Raw genomic sequence first — 9,833 nt, 5'->3', positions numbered from 1 at the left:
TCCCCCCCCCCCCCCCCCCCCGAATTGCAAGTATGAAATTGCATCGTCTCCCCGCGTACGCAGCAGCAGCAGCAGCAGCACTCCAGCTCGCAGGCGCAGGCGCAAGCGCAACGACAACGACAACGACAACATCCACCTTTGAAGCCCACGATTTCAACGTCTCGGCAGCGCTTGAGAAGCTCGGCGTCGATATCTCGCGGCTGCCAGAGCCAGAGGCTGGGTTTATCGTGCGCGAGGAGGGAGCGCGGTGCGAGTATGCGGTAAGTACTTTAGCTCAGCCTTGTGCAGCCAGAGAAGAAGAAAAAAAAGAGAGAGACAGAAAAAGAGGGGGAAACATGACGAGTAGTCACTAACGAGCCTCAGTGTAAAGCCCTGACACTACTTTTCAACAACAACAACAACGACAACCAGATCCTATCTAGAAACACATCCGCATACGCAGAATTCACAGCAGCATACTGGGCCGCACAGCAAGGCGCACTTCAACCCCTCTGCGTATTCAAGCCCAAGCGCACAGGAGACGTATCTACACTTGTTCTCCTTTCGCGCTTATACCAATGTCCGTTTGCAGTCAAGAGCGGAGGCCACGCCGCTTTGGCGGGCGCGTCGAGCATCGACGGCGGGATTACGGTTTCGCTGGAGCATTTTCAACAAGTTGTTGTTTCGGGCGATAGGAAGACGGTGGAGGTGGGGCCGGGGTTGCGCTGGGTAGATGTGTATATGGCGGTTGAGAAGCATGGGCTGAGCGTTGCGGGGGGAAGGGTAAGTCTTCGCCATCCATCTTCGGACTTGGTATCTTTGCAGCTGATTGCGCGGTGAAGATGGCGCCTGTAGGAATATCGGGACTTGTGCTTGGAGGTGGCATTTCGCATTTCGCGAGCAAGCGTGGCTGGGCTTGCGATAATGTGGCGGCGTTCGAGCTGGTTACTGCGTCGGGCGTTGTTGTCAATGTGAGCGACTCATCGTATCCTGATTTGTATTGGGCGTTGAGAGGCGGAGGCAACAACTTTGGCGTCGTGACAAAGTTCACGCTCGATGCGTTCCCGTTGGGCGATATGTGGGGAGGCATGAGGGTCTACTTGGAAGACGCTTTTCCCGCTGTGCTAGATGCCATTGCCGAGTTTACCGTGGCGGGGTCAGTTGAAGATCAAGATGCTGCGGAAATCATTGTAAGTCTATACACCCACGACTGCGCAGACGTACGATATTAATGAGCAGACATTCGCGAGCGCCCCAGGTGTCGGGAAAACGGTATTTGCAAACCTACACTACTCGAAACCAGTTGCCGACGCCCCGGTCTTTGCCAGCTGGAACAACATAACCGCGATCCACGACACCACGGGTCTTGGTCGCATGTCTGGAATGGCGAATCTGCTCAACCAAGGAGCGCCTGCATCGGGCGGCTACGAAACGTGGTGGGGCATCAGCTTGAAAATGGATAGACCGTTTCTCCAGTTCATCGTCGACACCTTTTATACCCAAGAAGCCGCCATCGCCGACGTGGAAAAAATCCTTCTCATCATGGCCATCCAGCCCATTACCGAAAGCGCACTCGATGCAATGCAAAAAAGGGGCGGAAATGCCCTCGGTCTCGATCCCGCGAATGGTCCATATTTCGTCTTGAACTTCAACGCTGCATGGACAAAAGCCGAAGACGAACCAAAGTTTCACACGGTGATTGCCAACACAATCAAGTTGATCAAAGTTGAAGCCAAGAAAAGAAATCTCGACAACGACTTTGTGTATTTGAACTATGCGTCCGAGTTCCAGGACCCGATTGGAAGCTATGGGAAGAAGAATAAAGAGAGACTGATACAGGTCTCGACAAAGTATGATCCGAGACAGGTGTTCCAGTATCTGCAGCCGGGCGGGTTCAAGCTGGTCAAGGGGGCGCTGAATACGGAGATACCGAATGTGTCGCTGTCGAGGGGTGGCGAGCTTTGAATCGGCGAATCGACGACATCGGGACATTAGATTAGCAAGTTCGACCGTTGTCTTGATGGGTCCAGACTGCAGCAGTCGGACATGTCGAAAGGGTCACAGCTCGACAAGCTTATGATGATAGGGATGAGAGAACTCTCGAACAGAGGAGAGCCACTATGATTAAATGGTTTCAGCTCTCATCTGCGATTGATGAAGGTCGCGAGACTGGTCGGTGAAACGGCGGTCGTCTATCGGTTGGCTGGAATCGCAGAGGATCATACTCCTAGCATACACGGTGGGTGGTGAGTGCTTGGACTCTGGTGGAAGTATTATGCCAATATCGCACTGACGCCTCATCTCGCGTATTTTAAAATCCACCCTCACATCAAAGCACCAGCATTCATAATGACCTCCTCTTTGCGGCGTCTAGCCTCGAGTTTCTTTTCTCTTTCTTGATTGTATGTCTCCCTCGCCAGTCGATGCTCCTCTTTCTTGACTTCGTATTCAGCCTTGCGTCGCTCGTACTCGCGCAGCTGCTTCTTCTCCGCCTTGATGCTGTGCTTGATCTTCCTGTGCTCGCTCGAAGAAATATGCCATGGTTTCGAGAGCACTTTCTGCTTGAACGCAGCCGTCTCAGCCCAGGCGCGTGCTTCTTCATCCGTTGTCGTAACAATCGAGACGCGCTTCATTTCCAGCTGTTTTACGCCTCTGAACTCGGATATCGTGGCTTTGGCCTTGATGACGGACCCAATGTCGAGCGGCTGGCTGTCGACCGTCACCTCGAAGACGCCAAGCCGGCTGATGATGTCGACATTGTCGACTTCGGTTTTGGACGAGGTATCAACAGGATTCTTGTCGGCGGGAATGGTTCGCACAATCTTCAGCTCGATGGTCGCCCCGCTGCCGTCATCGAGCGTCAGGACCGTGTACCGCAGGTTGATGTCGTCGATGGCTACCACGGCGCCGACCAGGCGAACGTAGCGGATGGGGTGGTTGAGATGGAAGTAGATGCGCTGTCCTGTCGGCATGTCTCAGCGACAGCTGGGAGCTACAGATGGTCACCGTCACCTTCAAAGTCCTTCTCGGAGCGGAGAGCCTGCACGCCGGCAGCCGTGAGCTTCACCCATGTGTTGAATGTTGGCGATGCGCGGAAGCAGTACGCGGGGTAGAGTCGATACGGGCGCGTTGACATGTCATAGCGTGTTGCGGAGCGGTGACGATGCGCAGGTGGGTGGCGGCGAGACGACGCGACGCGGGCACACACGCCGGCTTACGGTGTCACGTGAGGCTGCGCCCTGCACCGCCGCTAGCGCTAACCTTATCGGTGGCGCGTATACCGGATGATGGGCGCGCGCCACAGATACATTGTGCTCGATGCACGCATGCGTCACTACGCCAGGCCCATCCGCCAGTGCCGAGTCCAAGCCCGAGGCGTGACCGACGGTGGTGGTGGTGGTGGCAGGGTGGCCGACGGTGGCAGGGAGTAAGCAAGGCCCGTTGATGGTTTCGGGCATTCAATACTTGCCGCCGTCAGTGGCTGCCCTGTGCTGGCCAGCGAAGCCAAAGTGCTCGACAAGTCGGGCCCAGGGAGATGCACACAGCCACGACAGCCCCGTTCCCGACCTTCAACACCGCTGTTTTGCCCATGGGCCCCGCCGCGAAAAAGACCAAAAAGCAGCCAAATCAGTCCACCGTGCTGCCGGCTAGACCCCCTCCAGTCAAGCCTACCGATGATGCGCGTCCCCACCACGGCCGGGCATAATGCTGCCCAGCCATCAAGAGCTAGCCCCATATGCAGCATGCTTGGAGCTATCCCGGTAGCTGTCTGTGATAGAGCTTTCAAGGCACACCGGAGCTCATAAAGCAGGGCGACGGCCGTGAGCGCGCCCGCCCAGCGCTGCTTTTTCACCCTTCTCTCTCCTCCCAGCCCTCAGGCTTCCGAGTCGCCATACTAACCCCCCGCTACTAGCCAGCAGACAGCATATTCTTGTTTGGGGCCTTTGTTGCAGTGTCGCCGCTAGCTCAGCATCCCTCGCCCGCCAGCTCTTCGCCATACAATACATACCCACCATTCCTAGCAACAATGCGATTCCTTGCGCCCTGGCACCTGCTCGTGTCGTCGCTGACCTGGTGTGCTGCCGAGCCCCTCGCAAAGCCCGAGGCTGTGCCCCAGCAGCTTACGAATAATGCGCCCTTCTCGGGCGCCGTGTACATTGTGAATCCCGACGGCCAGCAGGTGGTTGCCCAAGACCACAACTGGTGTCCGTCGTCGGCATCCGTGAGCTGTAGCAGTGTCGACCATCCCAGCTGGTGAGTATCCATCATCATCATCCCAGCAACATTGCGAAAAAGTGGTTCCCATGCTGATCGAGAGGGTGGGGAAAACCAGGTGCTGTCCTGCAAATTACCAATGCGTAGTGCCCGCAAACTCAAACGGACTGATCGGCTGCTGCCCAAACGGAAACACGTGTGGAGGAACCGTCAATGTCGCCCAGATCACTACCGTGACCGTATACCCCCAGCAACAGACTGTCTACGCTCAGCCCCCACAGACCACCGTGTACCAACATCCAAACCCTGTGCAAGGCGGCTTCTGCGCCACAATCACCATGAACGGGCCCGGTCTGCCAAGAGCTGGAGAGGGATCATGCGGCACCATTCTAATCGTTGCGGGCGCACCGAGCCTCAAGGTCCTAGGCCTCGGTGCTGGACTCGTTGCCTTTATTCTTCATTTTGCGCTGGGGAGAATGTTCCATGGGGTTTTGTAAAGAAAAGGCCCTGGTGGTAAACGCTATTATTTTTTTTTTGTAAACGTTGTTACGATTTCACGAATTACGGGTTACTTGTACGTCTTCTTCATTACACGACAGAACATACTAGACTCCTGGCTGGGCTCGCCGCAAATTCAATTATTGGTTGCCCATCTGCGCATCCTCTTCGTCGTTCTTGGGCACCTTGATCATCAGAGGCACCGAAACCGCGTTCAAGTGTCGGAAGGCCTGTAGCAGGGTCAGCGAGTCATTTCGTATACCAGCTGTCATACTCACATTCACAATGGGGTTCTCGGGCAGCTTTCCATTCCATTTGTCTTCCACCTTTTCAATCTTTCCCTCGCTGTCCAAGTGAATGGCCACCTCGCTCTGGATCACCTGCTCCTTGCCAAGCCCCTTGACCACGTACCGCGTCTTCAAGTCCATCAAGATGGGGTTGCCCGCATCCTTGACCTCGTAGTGCTGACGCTCAATCTCGGAGAAGGCCGCCTTGAGTCCGTACCATTGCGCCGCGTACTTGCTGCGGCCGGTAGCAATAGTGAGGGGGTCCGTAAAAGTAGCGTCGTCGCGCCACAGCGCAAGTTTCTTCAAAGAAGGGCGGCCGGCGAAAAGGTCCAGCACTGAGCCGACAATGGTCTGTTTTGAAGCGTCGAGAGAGACGCCTGGAGCCGTCTGGATATCCTTGGTCTCAATGTTGACGTCTGCAGTGGAAGTCGACATGGCTGCTCTGCTAAATCGGGGGATCTGGGCACAAGCTGGTTTCGTCAAGGTTCGGAGTGTTTGGTTGCAGGACTGGGTAGCAGCTGGGCGGATGTAGTTTAGCATTGTGAGAGAACAAGAGAGATTGCCGGGGTCGAGAGATGGGTAATATATGGCTGGGGGTTACACGCCTTTTTTTGGCTCTACCCACACATGGAATTTGGCCATGCGTCATTATGGGATTGAGCAAAAAGGGATGCTGCCGTCTGCACGATGTTTGGTTGCATCACGCATGTCAATCGGGCCTCGTGGTGGGCTGCATGCAATGCCGAATAAGTCATGACGCCATCGTTGAGCTAAAGTGAGATTCAGCCAGACTATCTCGGCCACGGCTTTCTAGCGCGCCGCTCCCGACCGCCGCCTTACTATCTCCCAATTCCGCTCTGCAATGAATTCAACCTAGGCTGTATTCATTTATTATTTTTTAATCGCTGATCGAAATTGATGCTTCGATTTGTAGTATTTGCTGCCGTCAACTCGTTATGTTTCGAGCAAGCCATGATGAGATTCGCTGCTTTCAAAGCACAGCCACTCAAACTGATACATAATATACATGTTTACTTCTCATGGCCAGCAGTAGCAACTTGCAGGATATTCTCCTCCAACCCAGGTACATGAATGCACTCGATGCCATTTTCCTCCAGCTTCTTCCTCCCCTCATTCTCTCCAACAAACTTTTCTGGCTCCTTGACGCCCAGGTAGACCTTTTTGATCTTCGGCTCCCCGTTGGCACCCTTTGTTCTAATAATACGGTCTGCACATGGCAAGTTACCACTCAGTCGCAGGTTGCAGGGCTCCATGGTAGTGTATATGACGGTGTTTGGCGGCAGGGCTTCTCCGATTCGTTCTTCAGGCAAACTGTGCTCCTGGGCAAACTTCAAAAGACAGCATTGCTCTGCGTGCGTATTGCCTTCGCACTCCAACGTGTAGCCTCTTGATAAGATGGTGCCGGTGTCTGCATCGACCAGCAGGGCGCCCACTCGGAAATTCGACGGCTTTGGTGGTGATTCGTGGGCCTGATCAAGGGCAAGACGCATGTACTGTAGATGGTCGTTTGGATCTGGTCCCGCCATTGGAGGTGATGGACCATCCCAGTATCTTACAAGGCCTGTATCGACTTCGTGGGACATGTCTGCTGGGTGAAGAAAGTGAAGGTGATGTAATTCGTGTTCTGGCCAGGCGGTGATGGCGAGGGTGGGTCCAGCTGCTTAGCTCCGTTAAGTCCGGCTCAGGGTCGCGTCGCGTCTTCCATCACCAGCGGCTCGGCGTTGCTCACTTCGAACATCAACATTACGCATAACAACATGGCTAGGAAACAACGCAACGGCGCAGCGCCTCAAGATCCTGTAGAAGATGACATTATGAATGATCACGAAAGTGAAGGCGAGGAGCAGGATATTGGCGAGGATGGCCCTCCTGCCATTGACCCGTACGAGGTTCTGGGACTCGAGACAGAGGCAACTGCAGACGATGTGAAAAAGGCATATCGCAAGCTGGCGCTCAAGTGCCATCCAGGTGCGCATTCTCAGGAACTGTACCTTGCTGATTACTAACAATCTCTAGATAAGGCTGCGCCCGAAGAAAAAGAAGCCGCCAATAAGGCTTTCCAAGAGCTTGCATTCGCATACGCCGTGCTTTCCGACGATCGCAGACGTAGACGCTATGACCTTACAGGCAGTACAGCAGAGACCATCGAAGATGATGACGACTTTGACTGGCTAAAGTTCTATCGCGAGCAGTTTGAGAATGTCGTCAACGAGGAGGCTATAAACAAGATTGCCGACGAATACAAGGGCAGCGAAGAGGAGCGGAACGATCTGGTCAAGGCGTACAAAAAGGTCAAGGGCAATCTGAACAAGATGTACGACCTGGTTATGCTGTCTGATATCCTGGTGGACGACGAGCGATTCAGACAGATTCTTGACGAAGAGATTGCCAAGGGCACGATCGAGTCATATCCTGCATACAAAAAAGAGACAGACGAGACGCGCCAGAAAGCCAAAGACGCGGAGAAGAAGAGGCGCGAAGCCTTTGACAAGGAGCAAGCTCAGGAACAGGAAGAAGCCGAGCCCGTCAAGGGGAAAGCCAAGGCCAAAGCAAAGCCCAAGGCCAAGAAGAAGGGGGGAGATGATATGGCAGGTCTGGCAGCTCTGATCCAACAACGGCAAAAGGCACGAGCAGGCAACTTTTTCGATGCCCTGGAAGCCAAGTATGCGCCCAAATCACGAGGCTCCAAGCGATCCACGCCCATGGAAGAGCCGTCTGAAGAAGCATTTGAAGCCAACCGCAAGAAGCAGAAACGGAATGGCAGCGCAAAAAAGAAGGCCAAGCAAGAGAGTGAAGATGAGGACATGGAGTCTGAGGATATCGGGGACTCTGAGGAAGAAGCGACACCGCCTCCCAAGCAGAAGTCGAAAGGGAAGCGGAAGGCCCCCGCACGTGGACGTTCCTAGTACCTTATGCAAAGTCAGACTGGACTTGGTGGCACTGTTAGGTGGTAATAGAGAGCGCTCTTGGTCCTACCTTGATTAGATTGCACTCGAACGAGGCGGTTCAACTGAGCTTAGGCGTTCTGGTTGATACCCTAGGTACGGTATGCAGGGTGTTGTTTGGGCTGAGTCATTTGCTGAGAATCAATCCGTCAGCTTGGGTTGTGGAATTTCCGAATACAAGCTGCGTGGTAAAGTAAAGAACGTGTATGATTCACATCGGATTGTTCTCTTGAACGAGCCTTTCATCTTTGTCCTAGCCCTCATATTATGGTTTTAATCCTGTCGTTATTTTCGGCTGATTGCAAAAATGAAGTACACTTTTTGGAACCATCTACATGTCAACTCTACTTCACGTAAAATTCAGATCTTGAATTCAGCTGGTCACGCGGCACTAGTAAGTTGAATCTTAGTTCACCTCATATTTGGTGGTCAGTATTGCTCTCACTGTTGCTTATATTGGCTTGCACATACGCAATCACAGTCACAATCACAAAGTAGCTCTACCTCACCGAGATTAATAATAGACAAACGAGACTTGGCTAAGACAGTAAAACACAGGACATGGCATGTTAAAAGTGAACGTGACAGTGAGCTGTGATAGTAGAGTATCAATGTTACTTGGAACCCGTGACACCGTCTCAAACCTAGAGAACTCAACAATAGAAACTGCCACTTCGCCAGCCACCCAGAAGACCTAGCAAGAACGTAACATTTGCATTTGCCAAACTAACAAAAAGCCATCATTAAAGACGCAACTAGCGCGGCCAACAAGGGAAGGATCGAAGAAGAGGTAAGAGCAAGCCATGCAAGTGGGGAATTGACACTGACGTATCTGAAAGCAGGGCTCTACAACGGAAAATCCACACCAAAGCAGCAAGAAGACGCGCCCAATCGTTATTCCAAAATAGATCTTCGCTAAAAGCAGCACGTAGCCAGCATGGATCCTATGTTCAACAAGGTATGTAGACAGAAACACAGCTATCTGGCGAATACCCACACTTCCTGTTCTCGTGGGACCTCGCAAGTATAAAAGAGAGATGCATGCTAACTAACTAATAGCACCACACGGAACAGCCCGCCAACACGTCCCCACGCCAAAACACCACCACGCCCTCTACATCCCCAGCCCCGGGCTCCTCCTCCTCCTCGGCCAGACAAAACACACCGGCCCCCAGCACCAACCCCGATATCTCCCAGCTCGTCGCCCAACTGATACGGCACGTGCTGCAAAAAGACGCACTGCTGCTCCCAATCGACCCAACCACCAACCCCATCACATCGACGCATATTGATAACATCGCCTACGCCATGTGGAACACGGCGTTCCAGCACGGCGCGCTGCTGGACCGCGCATGCCAGTACGGCTCCATGTTCTCGCCGCTCAAGCTCGCGGCGCTGGCGCGTCTGAATTTCCTGCCCAGCTGGTGGTTCTTTCGCAGCTTCGCCGTGGGCTATCTGCAGAACATGGGCATCGATTGGATTGTCGATGACGCGGATATGATAATCACCTGGGAGAGCGCTGTGAGGGGGTGTGTGGAGGTGTTCGGGATTAGAGAGGCGAGGGCGATGGAGGAGGCGAGGGTGAGGGAGGAGGCGAGGTTGAGGGAGGAGGCGAGGAGTGAGGAGAAGGCCAAGGCGATGGAGGACGAGATGGAGGAGTAGGGCGGTTGTGTGGTGATGGGATATGGGGGAAATAAGAAGAGAAGAAGAAAAAAGTGGGAGAGGATGCTTGTTTCGAAACTCACTACATACCAGCAAATGGCATGAGGCGTCATTAGGACTTAGCATTTTTCTTTGTTACACTTTGTACTTGTATATTTTCTTTTTTCTGGCTTCTGACTTTGCTTCTGCAGGTATATACACTCACTCCTCGCTTTTTCCCCTCTCC

The 9,833-nt window shown here is 53.5% G+C and overlaps 7 protein-coding genes across 7 annotated transcripts; 4 read left to right on the top strand and 3 right to left on the bottom strand.

Moving 5' to 3' along the window:
• Nucleotides 1-32: 32 nt before the first annotated feature.
• Nucleotides 33-1,944, top strand: SETTUDRAFT_85556 (uncharacterized protein; the record flags this gene model as incomplete). The annotated part of the gene is made up of 4 exons (XM_008022220.1): nucleotides 33-260; nucleotides 364-762; nucleotides 822-1,169; nucleotides 1,219-1,944. 4 exons carry the CDS (start codon nucleotides 33-35, stop codon nucleotides 1,942-1,944), a joined length of 1,701 nt encoding a protein of 566 aa, XP_008020411.1.
• A 359-nt stretch (nucleotides 1,945-2,303) lies between these two features.
• SETTUDRAFT_152726 (uncharacterized protein) lies at nucleotides 2,304-3,115 on the bottom strand (the record flags this gene model as incomplete). Its single annotated transcript, XM_008022589.1, has 2 exons — nucleotides 2,304-2,941; nucleotides 2,992-3,115. 2 exons carry the CDS (start codon nucleotides 3,113-3,115, stop codon nucleotides 2,304-2,306), a joined length of 762 nt encoding a protein of 253 aa, XP_008020780.1.
• Nucleotides 3,116-3,844: 729 nt separating this feature from the next.
• SETTUDRAFT_162305 (uncharacterized protein) lies at nucleotides 3,845-4,845 on the top strand. Its single transcript, XM_008022588.1, has 2 exons — nucleotides 3,845-4,233; nucleotides 4,313-4,845. Exons 1-2 carry the CDS (start codon nucleotides 4,007-4,009, stop codon nucleotides 4,689-4,691), a joined length of 606 nt encoding a protein of 201 aa, XP_008020779.1. The 5' UTR covers nucleotides 3,845-4,006; the 3' UTR covers nucleotides 4,692-4,845.
• SETTUDRAFT_170499 (uncharacterized protein) lies at nucleotides 4,833-5,434 on the bottom strand (the record flags this gene model as incomplete). The annotated part of the gene is made up of 2 exons (XM_008022587.1): nucleotides 4,971-5,434; nucleotides 4,833-4,922 (listed from the first exon to the last, which is right to left on the bottom strand). The coding sequence occupies exons 1-2, from the start codon at nucleotides 5,412-5,414 to the stop codon at nucleotides 4,833-4,835; spliced, it is 534 nt and encodes a 177-aa protein (XP_008020778.1). The 5' UTR covers nucleotides 5,415-5,434.
• A 440-nt stretch (nucleotides 5,435-5,874) lies between these two features.
• Nucleotides 5,875-6,523, bottom strand: SETTUDRAFT_162304 (uncharacterized protein). The gene has a single exon (XM_008022586.1). It carries the CDS (start codon nucleotides 6,488-6,490, stop codon nucleotides 6,011-6,013), a length of 480 nt encoding a protein of 159 aa, XP_008020777.1. The 5' UTR covers nucleotides 6,491-6,523; the 3' UTR covers nucleotides 5,875-6,010.
• Nucleotides 6,524-6,751: 228 nt separating this feature from the next.
• Nucleotides 6,752-8,137, top strand: SETTUDRAFT_113573 (uncharacterized protein). Its single transcript, XM_008022585.1, has 2 exons — nucleotides 6,752-6,968; nucleotides 7,017-8,137. Exons 1-2 carry the CDS (start codon nucleotides 6,758-6,760, stop codon nucleotides 7,904-7,906), a joined length of 1,101 nt encoding a protein of 366 aa, XP_008020776.1. The 5' UTR covers nucleotides 6,752-6,757; the 3' UTR covers nucleotides 7,907-8,137.
• Nucleotides 8,138-8,882: 745 nt separating this feature from the next.
• On the top strand, nucleotides 8,883-9,607 carry SETTUDRAFT_30181 (uncharacterized protein; the record flags this gene model as incomplete). Its single annotated transcript, XM_008022012.1, has 2 exons — nucleotides 8,883-8,903; nucleotides 9,005-9,607. The coding sequence occupies 2 exons, from the start codon at nucleotides 8,883-8,885 to the stop codon at nucleotides 9,605-9,607; spliced, it is 624 nt and encodes a 207-aa protein (XP_008020203.1).
• Between the last annotated feature and the right edge of the window lie 226 nt (nucleotides 9,608-9,833).

The sequence above is a fragment of the Exserohilum turcica genome, assembly GCF_000359705.1.
Source record: "Exserohilum turcica Et28A unplaced genomic scaffold SETTUscaffold_1, whole genome shotgun sequence".
Lineage (NCBI taxonomy): Eukaryota > Fungi > Ascomycota > Dothideomycetes > Pleosporales > Pleosporaceae > Exserohilum > Exserohilum turcicum.
Note: the sequence above shows the minus strand (reverse complement) of the source record. Positions and strands in the feature narration are given on the sequence as shown.

Bases quoted from the DNA above. Each gene is read 5' to 3' on its own strand.
- SETTUDRAFT_162305 (XM_008022588.1), top strand. From the start codon at position 4,007: ATGCGATTCCTTGCGCCCTGGCACCTGCTCGTGTCGTCGCTGACCTGG. The intron at 4,234-4,312 runs GTGAGTATCCAT...GGGGAAAACCAG, and splicing joins AGTGTCGACCATCCCAGCTG to GTGCTGTCCTGCAAATTACC.
- SETTUDRAFT_113573 (XM_008022585.1), top strand. From the start codon at position 6,758: ATGGCTAGGAAACAACGCAACGGCGCAGCGCCTCAAGATCCTGTAGAA. The intron at 6,969-7,016 runs GTGCGCATTCTC...AACAATCTCTAG, and splicing joins GGCGCTCAAGTGCCATCCAG to ATAAGGCTGCGCCCGAAGAA.
- SETTUDRAFT_162304 (XM_008022586.1), bottom strand. From the start codon at position 6,490: ATGCGTCTTGCCCTTGATCAGGCCCACGAATCACCACCAAAGCCGTCG.